The 15,000-nt window shown below is 48.1% G+C and overlaps 3 protein-coding genes across 6 annotated transcripts in view; 1 reads left to right on the top strand and 2 right to left on the bottom strand.

The window, feature by feature from the left end:
* Positions 1-2,832: 2,832 nt before the first annotated feature.
* Positions 2,833-8,004, bottom strand: cep43 (centrosomal protein 43). Of its 4 annotated transcripts, none has more exons than XM_080514236.1 (18): positions 7,834-8,004; positions 7,353-7,406; positions 7,137-7,191; positions 6,927-7,015; positions 6,658-6,816; positions 6,452-6,478; positions 6,222-6,278; positions 5,996-6,066; positions 5,791-5,852; positions 5,620-5,681; positions 5,226-5,285; positions 4,772-4,947; positions 4,577-4,669; positions 4,058-4,117; positions 3,782-3,915; positions 3,680-3,713; positions 3,492-3,579; positions 2,833-3,372 (listed from the first exon to the last, which is right to left on the bottom strand). In XM_080514236.1, exons 1-18 carry the CDS (start codon positions 7,915-7,917, stop codon positions 3,292-3,294), a joined length of 1,446 nt encoding a protein of 481 aa, XP_080370362.1. In that variant the 5' UTR covers positions 7,918-8,004; the 3' UTR covers positions 2,833-3,291. The 4 variants fall into 4 exon arrangements, with proteins under 4 accessions (XP_080370362.1, XP_080370361.1, XP_080370364.1 ...); XM_080514235.1 differs by having other exon boundaries at positions 4,772-4,950; XM_080514238.1 differs by lacking the exon at positions 7,834-8,004 and having other exon boundaries at positions 4,772-4,950; positions 7,137-7,186; positions 7,353-7,374.
* Positions 8,005-8,508: 504 nt separating this feature from the next.
* Positions 8,509-13,328, bottom strand: LOC308143436 (ribonucleoside-diphosphate reductase subunit M2-like). The gene is made up of 11 exons (XM_080514242.1): positions 13,257-13,328; positions 11,993-12,094; positions 11,828-11,896; positions 11,323-11,475; positions 11,137-11,253; positions 10,917-11,050; positions 10,135-10,229; positions 9,917-10,050; positions 9,698-9,802; positions 9,495-9,608; positions 8,509-8,735 (listed from the first exon to the last, which is right to left on the bottom strand). The coding sequence occupies exons 2-11, from the start codon at positions 12,077-12,079 to the stop codon at positions 8,583-8,585; spliced, it is 1,161 nt and encodes a 386-aa protein (XP_080370368.1). The 5' UTR covers positions 12,080-12,094; positions 13,257-13,328; the 3' UTR covers positions 8,509-8,582.
* A 295-nt stretch (positions 13,329-13,623) lies between these two features.
* tmem242 (transmembrane protein 242) overlaps positions 13,624-15,000 on the top strand; it is a 3,181-nt gene continuing 1,804 nt past the window's right edge. Inside the window, exon 1 of the mRNA XM_080514249.1 lies at positions 13,624-13,740. Within this exon, the coding sequence (XP_080370375.1) occupies positions 13,662-13,740 (79 nt within the window). The 5' untranslated portion in view covers positions 13,624-13,661. The remainder of the gene's footprint in view (positions 13,741-15,000) is intronic.

Below are 15,000 nucleotides of genomic sequence, written 5' to 3' on the forward strand. Positions count from 1 at the left end.
ATTGATTGATATAATCCAGTTATTGATTGGTATAATCCAGTTATTGATTGATATAATCTAGTTATTGATTGATATAATCCAGTTATTGATTGGTCTAATCTAGTTATTGATTGATATAATCCAGTTATTGATTGATATAATCTAGTTATTGATTGATATAATCCAGTTATTGATTGATATAATCTAGTTATTGATTGATATAATCCAGTTATTGATTGGTATAATCCAGTTATTGATTGATATAATCTAGTTATTGATTGATATAATCCAGTTATTGATTGGTCTAATCTAGTTATTGATTGATATAATCCAGTTATTGATTGGTCTAATCCAGTTATTGATTGATATAATCCAGTTATTGATTGGTCTAATCCAGTTATTGATTGATATAATCTAGTTATTGATTGGTCTAATCCAGTTATTGATTTATATAATCTAGTTATTGATTGGTCTAATCCATTATTGATTGATATAATCTAGTTATTGATTGGTCTAATCCATTATTGATTGATATAATCCAGTTATTGATTGGTCTAATCCATTATTGATTGATATAATCCAGTTATTGATTGGTATAATCTAGTTATTGATTGATATAATCTAGTTATTGATTGATATAATCTAGTTATTGATTGATATAATCCAGTTATTGATTGGTCTAATCCAGTTATTGATTGGTCTAATCTAGTTATTGATTGGTCTAATCTAGTTATTGATTGGTCTAATCCAGTTATTGATTGGTCTAATCTAGTTATTGATTGATATAATCCAGTTATTGATTGGTCTAATCCAGTTATTGATTGGTCTAATCTAGTTATTGATTGGTTTAATCTAGTTATTGATTGATATAATCCAGTTATTGATTGGTCTAATCCAGTTATTGATTGGTCTAATCTAGTTATTGATTGGCCTAATCTTGTTATTGATTGATATAATCCAGTTATTGATTGGTCTAATCCATTATTGATTGATATAATCCAGTTATTGATTGGTATAATCTAGTTATTGATTGATATAATCTAGTTATTGATTGATATAATCTAGTTATTGATTGGTCTAATCCATTATTGATTGATATAATCCAGTTATTGATTGGTATAATCCAGTTATTGATTGGTCTAATCCAGTTATTGATTGGTCTAATCTAGTTATTGATTGATATAATCCAGTTATTGATTGGTCTAATCCAGTTATTGATTGGTCTAATCTAGTTATTGATTGGTCTAATCTAGTTATTGATTGATATAATCCAGTTATTGATTGGTCTAATCTAGTTATTGATTGGTCTAATCTAGTTATTGATTGATATAATCCAGTTATTGATTGGTCTAATCCAGTTATTGATTGGTCTAATCTAGTTATTGATTGGTCTAATCTAGTTATTGATTGATATAATCCAGTTATTGATTGGTCTAATCCAGTTATTGATTGGTATAATCTAGTTATTGATTGATATAATCTAGTTATTGATTGGTCTAATCCATTATTGATTGATATAATCCAGTTATTGATTGGTATAATCTAGTTATTGATTGATATAATCTAGTTATTGATTGATATAATCCAGTTATTGATTGGTATAATCTAGTTATTGATTGATATAATCCAGTTATTGATTGGTATAATCTAGTTATTGATTGATATAATCTAGTTATTGATTGATATAATCCAGTTATTGATTGGTATAATCTAGTTATTGATTGATATAATCCAGTTATTGATTGGTATAATCTAGTTATTGATTGATATAATCTAGTTATTGATTGGTCTAATCCATTATTGATTGATATAATCCAGTTATTGATTGGTATAATCTAGTTATTGATTGATATAATCTAGTTATTGATTGGTCTAATCCAGTTATTGATTGGTCTAATCTAGTTATTGATTGATATAATCCAGTTATTGATTGGTCTAATCCAGTTATTGATTGGTCTAATACAGTTATTGATTGATATAATCTAGTTATTCATTGATATAATCCAGTTATTGATTGGTATAATCCAGTTATTGATTGGTCTAATCTAGTTATTGATTGATATAATCCAGTTATTGATTGATATAATCCAGTTATTGATTGGTCTAATCCAGTTATTGATTGATATAATCTAGTTATTGATTGATATAATCCAGTTATTGATTGGTATAATCTAGTTATTGATTGGTATAATGCAGTTATTGATTGGTATAATCCAGTTATTGATTGATATAATCCAGTTATTGATTGGTATAATCCAGTTATTGATTGATATAATCTAGTTATTGATTGGTCTAATCCAGTTATTGATTGATATAATCTAGTTATTGATTGGTCTAATCCAGTTATTGATTGATATAATCTAGTTATTGATTGATATAATCCAGTTATTGATTGGTATAATCTAGTTATTGATTGGTCTAATCTAGTTATTGATTGATATAATCCAGTTATTGATTGGTCTAATCCAGTTATTGATTGGTCTAATCCAGTTATTGATTGATATAATCCAGTTATTGATTGATATAATCCAGTTATTGATTGGTATAATCCAGTTATTGATTGATATAATCCAGTTATTGATTGGTATAATCCAGTTATTGATTGGTCTAATCCAGTTATTGATTGGTCTAATCCAGTTATTGATTGATCTAATCCAGTTATTGATTGATATAATCCAGTTATTGATTGGTCTAATCCAGTTATTGATTGATATAATCCAGTTATTGATTGGTCTAATCCAGTTATTGATTGATATAATCCAGTTATTGATTGGTATAATCTCGGAGGCAAAAAGACGACTGGAACCTTTAAGAAACTTAAAACAAGTGTTTATTATATCTTTAAATCTCTGGAGGAGCAGAGGGAGGAGAGGGAGGAGCAGAGGGAGCAGAGGGAGGAGCAGAGGGAGCAGAGGGAGGAGCAGAGGGAGCAGAGGGAGGAGCAGAGGGAGCAGAGGGAGGAGCAGAGGGAGCAGAGGGAGGAGAAGAGGGAGGAGCAGAGGGAGGAGAGGGAGGAGAGGGAGGAGCAGAGGGAGGAGAAGAGGGAGGAGAAGAGGGAGGAGAGGGAGGAGAGGGAGGAGCAGAGGGAGCAGAGGGAGGAGCAGAGGGAGCAGAGGGAGGAGAAGAGGGAGGAGCAGAGGGAGGAGAGGGAGGAGAGGGAGGAGCAGAGGGAGCAGAGGGAGGAGCAGAGGGAGGAGAGGGAGGAGAAGAGGGAGGAGCAGAGGGAGGGGCAGAGGGAGGAGAGGGAGGAGCAGAGGGAGCAGAGGGAGGAGAGGGAGGAGCAGGAGGAGAAGCAGAAGGAGGAGCAGGAGGTCAGGACACCTCCTCCATGTAGTCGGCTCCGTGGTTCTGACTGATCTGGGACAAGCTCAGGTCCTGAGTCGTCTCATCGAACTGAAACAGACACAACAAACTGCTTCACCGGACTGGACTAGACCGGACCGGACCGGACCGGACCGGACCGGACTGGACTAGACCGGACCGGACCGGACCGGATCCCCGGCTGGTCTCACCTGCTCGCTGTGCTCTGGACCCTCGATGGAACCTTCCTCGATCTCCTCCCCGATGCTCAGCTCACTCCTGGACAGGTCGGAGCGGTGGCTGCAGGGTCAGGGGTCAGAGGTCAGGGGCCAGGGGCCAGAGGTCAGGGGTCAGGGGCCAGGGGTCAGAGGTCAGGGGTCAGACCTTCTTGTCTACTGACCTGTTGAAGTCGTCGTCGTACTCCACGTCTTCCTCTGCAGGGACACAAGAACCGTCAGAGACCAGAGTGGAACCTTCAACACACTGACCAGAACCTCCTTACTGTGGCTGGGGTCTGTCACGCTGCTCCTTCCTGCTCCTGCTCCTCCTGCTGCTCCTCCTCCTCCTCCTGGGACTCTGGGACCTTCAGACAGGGACCCTGCTGGACTCACTCTGGACCCTGATCCCTCCACCTTCCTGAGAAGCAGAGAGTCAGAACCAGGTGAAGACAAACATGGAGTCCAATGAAGTCTGGATCTACAGAGAGGAGGAGGAGGAGGAGGAGGAGGAGGAGGAGGAGGAAGACAATCAAAGTTGCACAGGTTCTCCAGCTGCTCACCTGAGCTCAGAGCCCAGAACATCACCGTCCATCTCTGAGTCACCAGCCAGGAGAGAGAGACTGGGAGGAAGAGGAGGAGGAGGGGGAAGAAGAAGAGGAGGAGGAAGAGGAAGAGGAAGAGGAGGAGGAGGAAGGGGAAGAAGAAGAGGAGGAGGGGGAAGAAGAGGAGGAGGAAGAGGAAGAGGAGGAAGAGGAGGGGGAAGAAGAAGAGGAGGAGGGGGAAGAAGAGGAGGAAGAGGAAGAGGAGGAGGAAGAGGAAGAGGAGGGGGAAGAAGAAGAGGAGGAAGAGGAAGAGGAGGTCAGAACGTCTCTGATTTGATCCAATCGGCTTCAGAAAAGTGATGAAGATGAAGGTTGGCGAGGATGATGAAGGTCCCTCTGTGTCGATGCTCCAACGGGTGAGGTCAAAGGTCAAAGGTCAAATGGCTCGGAGGTCAAGACGAGTGTGTGTGTGTGTGTGTCCCCTGGGTCGGTGTGAGGCTGGAGGTGTAGCGTGATTGGTCGAGGCGAGCCACTCACTCACTGAGGCTGTGGCCCCGCCTCATGGCCACGCCCCCCTCGCTGGCGGGCTCCGGGCTGCACGGGGGGGAGGGAACCGCCGCGCGCGAGACGCTCCAGGCCGCACACACACACACACACACAAGAGGTCAGAGGACAGATACAGGGGACAGAGGACAGACAAGGGGACAGAGGACAGAGGTGGGCGGGGCTTACCAGCCGTACGTCTTCTGTGGTTTGGGCAGCGGGTCGTCGAAGAAGGAGTCTCCCTCATCGGGGTCGTCCTGGCCCAGGTCCAGGTCCAGGTCCTGGTCCTGGTCCTGGTCCTGCCGCTCCTTGCTGGGACCGCCGGACGAGGACGAGGACGAGGACGACCCGGTGGGCGGAGCCTGCTGCTGGAGGCCACGTGACCAGAGAGGACGAGACGTGGAGGACATGACAGACAACCAACATGTGCTTAGCGTCAACAGAGGGGGCGGAGCCTGGGGGACAGGAAGGGGCGGGGCCTGAGGGACAGGAAGGGGTGGAGCCTGAGTGTTGGGAAGGGGTGGGGCCTGAGTGTCGGGAAGGGGTGGAGCCTGTGGGACCGGAAGGGGCGGGGCTGGAGGGACATGAAGGGGCGGGGCCTGAGGGAAATGAATGGGCGGAGCCTGAGGGACAGGACACCTACCTGACTGACAGCTGAGGGACGGTTGTCCTCAGGAGGACTCACATCACAATCCTCAACAACCTGAACACACACACACACACACACACACACACACACACACACACACACACACACACACACACACACACACACACACACACACACACACGAAGATAATGGGAAACTGGTTTGATAGTCTTCTCAGAAATATGACGGAAGAGGATGAAGCGGAGGAGGAAGAGGATGAAGAGGAGGAAGAGGAAGAGGAGGAAGAGGAGGAAGAGGAAGAGGAGGAAGACGAGGATGAAGAGAGGAAGAGGATGAAGCGGAGGAGGAAGAGGAAGAGGATGAAGAGGAGGAGGAAGAGGAGGAAGAGGAGGAGGAGGATGAAGAGGATGAAGAGGAGGAAACTCACCACAGATCTGCACTGGGAGAAGAAACGTCTGTAGATCTTCAAGAAGAGCTGGAAGTCCACATCTGGAACCGAGAGGACACTGTGTGTGTGTGTGTGTGTGTGTGTGTGTGTGTGTGTGTGTGTGTGTGTGTGTGTGTGTGTGTGTGTGTGTGTGTGTGAACAGGAAGTTACCTGTGTGCAGGTGTGTGTCTGCAGCTCGCAGCTCGTCGCTGACGAAGCTCTCCAACATCTTCCTGCCGGAGGCAAAGAGCTTCATCTTCATCTTCATCACTGAACGTTACTTTGATGTTTTACATCCTGGTCTAACGTGTGTGTGTGTGTGTGTGTGTGTGTGTGTGTGTGTGTGTGTGTGTGTGTGTGTGTGTGTGTGTCGTACTTGTTCCAAGTCGGAAACAAATCAGCAAAAACGTTCTTCACGTCTTCTCTCACTATGGAACCACTGAGGCCCTGCACACACACACACACACACACACACACACACACACACACACACACACACACACACACACACACACACACACACACACACACACACACACACACATCAGGAGGAGCAGGGACAGCTGCTTGTGATTGGTCCAGGTCCTGATGACATCACTGACCTTGTCATAATGGTCAAACTTGCTGCGAGCATGAGACACCTGTCTCTGTGAGACATCCTGAGGACAGAGAGAGAGACATCCTGAGGACAGAGACAGAGAGAGAGAGAGAGACATCCTGAGGACAGAGAGAGAGAGAGAGAGAGAGAGATATCCTGAGGACAGAGAGAGAGAGAGAGAGACATCCTGAGGACAGAGAGAGAGACATCCTGAGGACAGAGAGACAGACTCACCTCTAATACGGTTCCAGTCTTATTTTCCTGTTCAAACACAAAAAAAACTCGTCAGAGTTTTTTGTCTCGAGGACGTCACTGTCCTGCAGGACCTGGACAATCGTCCCCGGGTCTGAGGACTAGCGTAGCTCCGCTAACTTTAAACCAAACGAGGACACCACTCAAGGACACGGGACAGGGACTTGTCAGGCCACGGGACGTCTCACCTCCCCGTCTCTTGCCGGTCTGTCTCCTGGCCGTCCCCCCCCGGGGCCGTCCCGGCTCCGTCCTCTCCGGACCAGCTCCAGCAGCAGAGGACAGTTCTTGTTGGTGTCGGACAGACTCAGGTCCCTGCAGACCAGGTCTCTGCTGTCCAGACCGTTCAGCTGTGGACACACACACACGGGGGGGGACGGGGACCAGAGACACCGTCTTCGTCACCCCGGTGACGGTGCGTTCACTGACAGTGGGACACGTCGGCTTCGGGGACACTCACCGAGTTGATCTCCGGCTGGAAGACGGCGAGGCTGAAGTCCAGACTGAAGACCTGCAGGAAGTCCACCATCAGGCTGGCCACCAGACGCCCTGGAGCACACACACACACACACACACACACACACACACACACACACACACACACACACACACACACACTTGAATCATCGGACAGGACGAACAGGAAGTGACCGCCGGAGGATGAACTCACCGTCTCGACTGTTCAGGCACTTCTTCAGGTTCTCATTGATGAGAGGAGTTCTGTTCTGAGAACACACACACACACACACACACACACACACACACACACACACACACACACACACACACACACACACACACACACACACACACACACACACACACACACACACACACACACTGCTCTGTCAGCTGCTCTGTCAGATGATCCGAGCTTCCAACTTACCTGCAGCCGCTCCTGTTCCTCCATCGCGAGGAACACTGCTGCCCTCATCTCTGCCTGCAGGCACACACACACACACACACACACACACACACACACACACACACACACACACACACACACACACACACACACACACACACACGTCACACTCAACTTTAATGACGTCATGACGAAAAAGTCTTGGGACGTAAACGTCGGGGAGACGAGCGGTGCGGAAGGTAAATAGCGGTCGCCTAGCAACGCGATCATCCACTGACCCGGAAGAGTGGTTAGCTTGCGCGGCTAACGACGGGAGGCTACAGCTACAGCTTTAAAGTGCGATATAGTTAAACCTGACTTGGTTTGACAAACTTTCCGTGTGTTTCCGAACACCTAGTGGAGAAAAGTCAGGCGCACGAGCTGCGATGACGTCACTGACTGGGGGTACACAAACATTATTAGCCTGTTAGCGCGTTAGCCCGGAGCCCCCGGGAGGCGGAACCTTGAGCTTGTTGAGCAGCCCGCTGTTCTCCAGGTTCTGGATGAGCAGGTCCCGGAGCTCCGTGTCCTCCTCGGCGGCCGACATGTCCGCCCGGGGAGCCTCGACGTCCCGGTGGAGAAGAGAAACTGTGACCGGTGAACCGGTCAGCGCTATAGTACTCTTCTTCTTTGGTCCGCTTCTTCTCCTCCGTCGGGCTCATCCGGGTTCCGCAGCGGCCACCGCGCGTGCTATCGCCCCCTGCCGGCGCCTGCTGGAACTGCAGCTGGAACACAAGTTTGTTTACGCTCGGTCTTTCGAGTGACGTGAAAACAATGCATCGTGTACTAGCGATATTGACCGAAACAAATAAAACCAGCTGTTTTTACTACTAAATATATATATTTTTTTTAATCTTTACACATATCCACTAAATGCATTCCAGTTCAGCAATTGTTCTTCTGGATAATCAGACACAATAAGAGAACAATGATCTTTATTGACACTGACAATAACAAGCAAAATCAGGAAGCATCTGCAGTGACCTTCTTCCACTTCCAGGCTCCCCGTCGTCATGGCAACAAACTACACTTCATTCAGACGATTGAAATTCAGTTTAAATTATTTTATTTCAAAACGACAAACTGTAAAACTTTATTTACAAAATACAACTTAAAACAGTTTAAAAAGTGAGTGTTCATTGTTTTTTTTAAAAATAAATCCCAACAGAAATCCAAAATCATGTTGCAGAGGTAATGCAGACGGGTCAGAGGTCAGAAGTCGGCGTCCAGGGTGAAGGCGTTGTCCGTGGCGCCCGACATGACGCCCATCCTCTGGTACTCGCCCACCCGCTTCTCGAAGAAGTTGGTCTTCCCCTCCAGAGAGATGTTCTCCATGAAGTCGAAGGGGTTCTCCACCCGGTACACCTGCAGGAACACGGCACCACGTCACCCGCCGCCCACACTTCCCCTGACGCTGGCCCCGCCCCCCCAGATTCTGGTCCCGCCCCCACAGCAGCAGAGTTCAGTAAGGCGTCTGTGTCGTGCTGCTGCCGCTTAGTCAGTGGACCACTTGTCCTCCAACCAGGGTGGAGCAGCACTCAGCCCCCATCACTGGCTGAGGTCCGTACCCCTGCGCCGCTCATCATCACTCTGCTGCTCATCATCATCATCATCTTCTGGAAGCCGCTAGCATGCTAGCCAGTTACCTTGTGGAAGCCGTTAGCATGCTAGCCAGTTGCCTTGTGGAAGCCGTTAGCATGCTAGCCAGTTACCTTGTGGAAGCCGTTAGCATGCTAGCCAGTTAGCTTGTGCAAGCCGTTAGCATGCTAGCCAGTTGCCTTGTGGAAGCCATTAGCATGCTAGCCAGTTACCTTGTGCAAGCCGTTAGCATGCTAGCCAGTTACCTTGTGCAAGCAGTTAGCATGTTAGCCAGTTACCTTGTGCAAGCCGTTAGCATGCTAGCCAGTTACCTTGTGCAAGCAATTAGCATGCTAGCCAGTTACCTTGTGCAAGCCGTTAGCATGCTAGCCAGTTACCTTGTGCAAGCCGTTAGCATGCTAGCCAGTTACCTTGTGCAAGCCGTTAGCATGCTAGCCAGCTACCTTGTGCAAGCCGTTAGCATGCTAGCATGCTAGCCAGTTACCTTGTGCAAGCCGTTAGCATGCTAGCATGCTAGCCAGTTACCTTGTGCAAGCCGAGCTCCAGCAGCAGCCGGTCGGCCACGAACTCGATGTACTGCTTCATGAGGTCACAGTTCATCCCGATCAGCTTCACCGGCAGAGCTTCAGTCAGGAACTCCTGCACAAGGGAAGGAAGGGCAAGGTGAGGGCGGGCGGGGGCGCGGCGGTGGGCGTGTGGCGGCGGGCGGAGCGGCGTGTGGCGGCCACCTGTTCGATCTCCACGGCGTTCGTGATGATGGAGGTGACGGTGTCCCTGGACGGCTTCTTCACCAGGTGTTTGAACATCAGACAGGCGAAGTCGCAGTGCAGACCCTGGAGACGGAGACCACGTCACAACCGGGACACGAGGAGGCGGAGCCTCACACCCTGGAGGCGGAGCCACACACCCTGGAGGCGGAGCCTCACACCCTGGAGGCGGAGCCTCACCTCGTCTCTGCTGATCAGCTCGTTGGAGAACGTCAGGCCGGGCATCAGACCTCGCTTCTTCAGCCAGAAGATGGCGGCGAACGAGCCCGAGAAGAAGATCCCCTCCACAGCGGCGAAGGCCACCACACGTTCTCCTGGAGGCCACACAGAACCTTCATCATCATCATCATCATCATCATCATCACCTCCTCCTCCTCCAGGTGGAGCTGCTGACTCACCGTAGGTGGCGCTCTGGTTCCCCATCCAGTTCAGAGCCCAGTCGGCCTTCTTCTTCACACAGGGCAGCGTCTCGATGGCGTTGAACAGGTACTCCCTGGAACAGAACCAGGAGAACGTCAGGAGAACCGAGGGAAGGTCAGGGGGAGAACCGAGGGAAGGTCAGGGGGAGAACAGAGAGAACGTCAGGGGGAGAACAGAGGAGAACCGAGGGAATGTCAGGGGGAGAACAGAGAGTAGAACATCAGAGAATGTCAGGAGAACCGAGGGGAGAACAGAGAGAACGTCAGGAGAACCGAGGGAATGTCAGGGGAAGAACATCAGGAAAACCAAGAACGTCAGGGAGAACATCAGGAGAACAGATAAGAACGTCAGGAGAATGTCAGTTAGAACCGAGAGGAAAAAATCAGTTAGATCATCAGTTAGAACATCAGGAGGACAGAGTAGAACATCAGAGAATGTCAGGAGAACCGAGGGGAGAACAGAGAGAACGTCAGGGGGAGAACAGAGGAGAACCGAGGGAATGTCAGGAGAACCGAGGGAAGGTCAGGGGGAGAACAGAGAGAACGTCAGGGGGAGAACAGAGGAGAACGTCAGGGGGAGAACAGAGGAGAACCAAGGGGATGTCAGGAGAACAGAAAGAATGTCAGGAGAACCGAGAAAATGTAAGGGGGAGAACCGAGGGGAATGCTAGGAGAACTAAGAGGAGAACGTCAGGAGAAGGTTAGGGGGAGAATATCAGGAGAACCGAGGGGAGAACGTCAGTTAGAACCCAGTAGAACACCTCTCCTGCGGCTCCTTGATGTAGGTGTCTATCAGCAGGCTGTACATCTCAGAGTGGATGTTCTCCATGGCGATCTGGAAGCCGTAGAAGCAGCGGGCCTCCGTCACCTGCACCTCCTGAGCGAAGCGCTCCACCTGGTGGTGGAGAGGAGGAGAACGTGAGGGAACCGGGGGGCGGAGCCGGGGGCCTCCGGGGGGGGGGAGGGGGCGGGGCCTCTCACCAGGTTCTCGTTGACGATGCCGTCGCTGGCGGCGAAGAAGGCCAACACGTGGGAGATGAAGAACCTCTCGTCTTCCTTCAGAACCTCCCAGTGCTGCAGGTCCTTGGACAGATCCACCTGAGGAGGAGCTGCAGGTGAGCGGCCGCACGCCTCCGGGAGAGCCGGCGCCGTGGGGGCGGAGCTTACCTCCTCCGCCGTCCAGAAGGAGGCCTCGGCCTTCTTGTACATCTGCCAGATGTCGTGGTACTGGATGGGGAACATGACGAAGCGTCCCGGGTTCTCCTTCAGCAGCGGCTCCTCCTCCTGCGGGGAGGCGCTGCTCTTCCTCGCCGCCGGGGGCTGGACGCCAAACAGGAAGTGGGGAAACGCTGAAGCCTCCGGCCCGGGATGCTAATGCTAACACAATGCTAATTCTACTTCCTGTTTGCCTGAGGAACCTTCAGTTTCCCCCTAAACTCACTGACTTCAAGTACAAACCACCACAAAACACATGAACGGTGGAAAAACGACTCGTGGAGCCTCTGCGGGTCTCTTTATTGACAATCATCTAAATATACGGACGCTCGGCCCTGGGCCCCCGCAGCTGCGGGGCCCCGCGGCTCTACGCGCGGCCCTGTTGGCGCCACAGCTTCGGCGCCACTCGGCGGCCTTCGGGTGTTTCCGGAAAGCCGAGTCGCTCGGCGTCACTTACCGCAGCGTCCGCGAAGATCCTCCGCGAGGCTTTGGAGGCCAGGACGCGGCTGGAGCTCAGGCCCGGAGGCTGGAGGGACACGGAGGGAGACACACGGCGGGGGGGGGGGGTGAGTGAGGCGGCTGGCGGAGCGACTGGAGGCGGACAAAGGGAGCGGCGGCTCACCGTGTTCTCTTTGTCCAGCGACATGTTTCCCAGCGGAGCGACGAGGCTCTGCGGCTTCTGGGAGAGCGGAGAGCGGCCGGACAGCATCGAGACACCCGGTCACTGACACACACACACACGGTCACCGACACACACACACGGTCACCGACACACACACACACGGTCACCGACACACACACACACGGTCACCGACACACACACACGGTCACCGACACACACAGACACACACCGACACCGGGACTGAAACTTTCCCAGCAGCTGCGACGCTTTTTATTAGAATCTTGGCGCGAGAACGCAGCCGACCAATAGGAGCGCAGAGCGTCAACGACGGAGCCAATCGGAGATCGGAGCCTCACTGACGTCACTCAAAACCATCGCGGGACATTCGAAGGGCTCCGTTTGTGCGGGACACCAAAGTGTTTGTAACCTGCAGTTATCAAACAACGCAAACTGCTCCGTTACGAAACGTTGAAGAACAAAGAACAAACCTTTATTCGAAGTTAAAACTCTCACTTTGACTCGTTTTATTCCATTAACGTCGCCTGCTTTATACTTTTTATTAACAGTTTTTGTTTTCCATGCATGTGCATGTACCAACACTATTACTATTGGTATTATTATTATTATTATTACTGACATATATATATATATATTATTTTATTGCTACCATATTGTTATTGTTATACTATTGCTACTATTACTAGTAGTACTATACACAAGTATTATACACTATTACACACTGTTATCTGTATTATTGTTATTATTATTATATAATGCCTACTTCTAATGGCTCTGCCACGGCACCTTACTATTTATTTATCTTGCTTTTATCTCCTGCTTATTTCTAAGTGCCCATGTTCCGTTCTGTGTTTTACTTTATGTCTTATACCCAGATATTTTTATATTTTACTTTTATTTCTATTATATTGTATTTTATAATATTCGTATGCATCAGATTGCTGCAACAAAACAATTTCCCTTCGGGGATGAATAAAGTAATTATCTATCTATCTATACCTTTCAATCTATCATATTTTTGTTGTAAATTACTTGTACTTCCTGGTGCAATGCCATTCTGTCGTATGTAAAAGCTGCTGAACCGGTGAATTTCCCCACATGGACGAATAAAGCCTCTATCTAAATGTTTCAATGCTCCTCCTTTCACACTCTTCTGTCATGAAGAAGCCACGAGTACAAGTCGTGATTCCTGAACCGCTATTACCTCCAAATATCGGAACTTTGAGTTCTGACCCATTTTTTTTACCTCCAAACTGAAGAACTTTGTGCAAACAAAAGGAAATCTCCCGCGGAATGAGCCGCAGTTTGGCGCCACTGTGATCGACTCTCCCGCAGTTGTCAGCACATTTCGGATTGTTTACGAGGAGGACCAGTCCGTGACGTCACTTCTGCCTCAGCGTCAAGGAACGAGCTCCGATTGGTTGAAAGCCGGAAGTCACCGCCGTTGATATTTATACATTTACCTATTTTAAGACTTTCGTGAACTATTTGTTGTTAATTTATCACCATTATCACTTGTATAATATTTATTACTCGCTATTTTGATTCAGTTGTCCGTGAAAAATAAACCTACTTCTATTTATTCAATGGTTCCGGGGGGGGGGGTCTCGTGTTTCCGCACGGACAGTTTAATGCAGCCGATGGAAACGACATGGCGGCGCCCGAGACGCGCGGCGGAGAGGAGCGAGGTGGCGAGGAGGAGGAGGAGGCGCGGCTGCACGCGCTGAAAGGTGAGAGCTCACGGTGTCCGGTTCTACCCGGCGTCGCCGAGGCCCCGGGCGGACCGCGGACTGTCCGCCGGAAGTTCCGCTCCGCTCGAGCGGAAGTGTCGCTCCGCTCCGCTGGAGGTCAGAGACGCGCGCCGGACTCCGTGCAGAAATGTGACGATTTAAGGTTGATCTCGAGGTTTATCCAGAACCTCCGGGAGCTGCAGAACCCAAACCAGTTTCTAACTGAAGCAAATGATCCGAGCCGTCCTTCGGCACCACGGCCCACCCCGGAAACCCGGACTTTACCGGGTGTTTAGTTCTATTAACAGGCTCATTAAGATGAACTAAGACATGTTTTTGTATCTTTCATGGCCACAAACAGTCCAATTATCATCCTGATAAAATATTAATCACAAAACTGTTCAAATGAATATAATCTCAACATAAAGGCACATTTAATAGGCACTTTAAAAGCATTGATATGGGACTGGCTGAATAAAGCGTTTGTTGAAATCAGGCAATCCCACGTGGAAAGAAGCTATACGGGGATATATGTGCATATATGAAACCTATATGCACATATATGATGCATACATGCGTATATATGCCACATAGAGGCAAAATTGAGGTGCATATATGTGAATATACAGGCCATATAGGTCTCCTGTACTGTATCTTTATTTCCACATATATATAGCCTATATATCTCACTTTGGTAACTGTCGTACATTATCAAGGCGATAACTGAGAACTAACTAAAAAACAATTGTGTAAGAAGAACATATAGGTGCATATATGTACCTATATAGGTACCTGTATGCACGTATATGTGTACATATATGTGCATTTATGTACATATAATATAGGTAAGACGGCCAATTTTATATATGTCACATATATTTTAAAAAAAACATCATTTCCTTTTTGAGCCCTTCATTTGACTAAATTTATATTCGTTTTATTAATATTTTGTACATATCTGCCCAATATAGGCGGATATATACATATATGTATATATATGAATATTTTGGTTCCTACCTTTTCATTCTATGATAATAGTTTTCTAAATTCTATTGCATTATAAGCAAGATTTATCAAAATGTTGAACGGAAATTCGTTGATCTGGCGAAGGTTGTGTACGTTTGTACGTCATGTTCACTTCCTGTCGGGATGAAAACTCCAGAGAATGAAGTTTATTCACCATATAACATAACTTCCGGTTGCACTTTGAGCAGATTCAGTATTTTGAACGTGAAACTCACCAATAGGTTCGAAAATCCC

The sequence above is a fragment of the Blennius ocellaris genome (genome assembly GCF_963422515.1).
Source record: "Blennius ocellaris genome assembly, chromosome: 18".
In the NCBI taxonomy this organism is placed as follows: Eukaryota; Metazoa; Chordata; class Actinopteri; order Blenniiformes; family Blenniidae; genus Blennius; species Blennius ocellaris.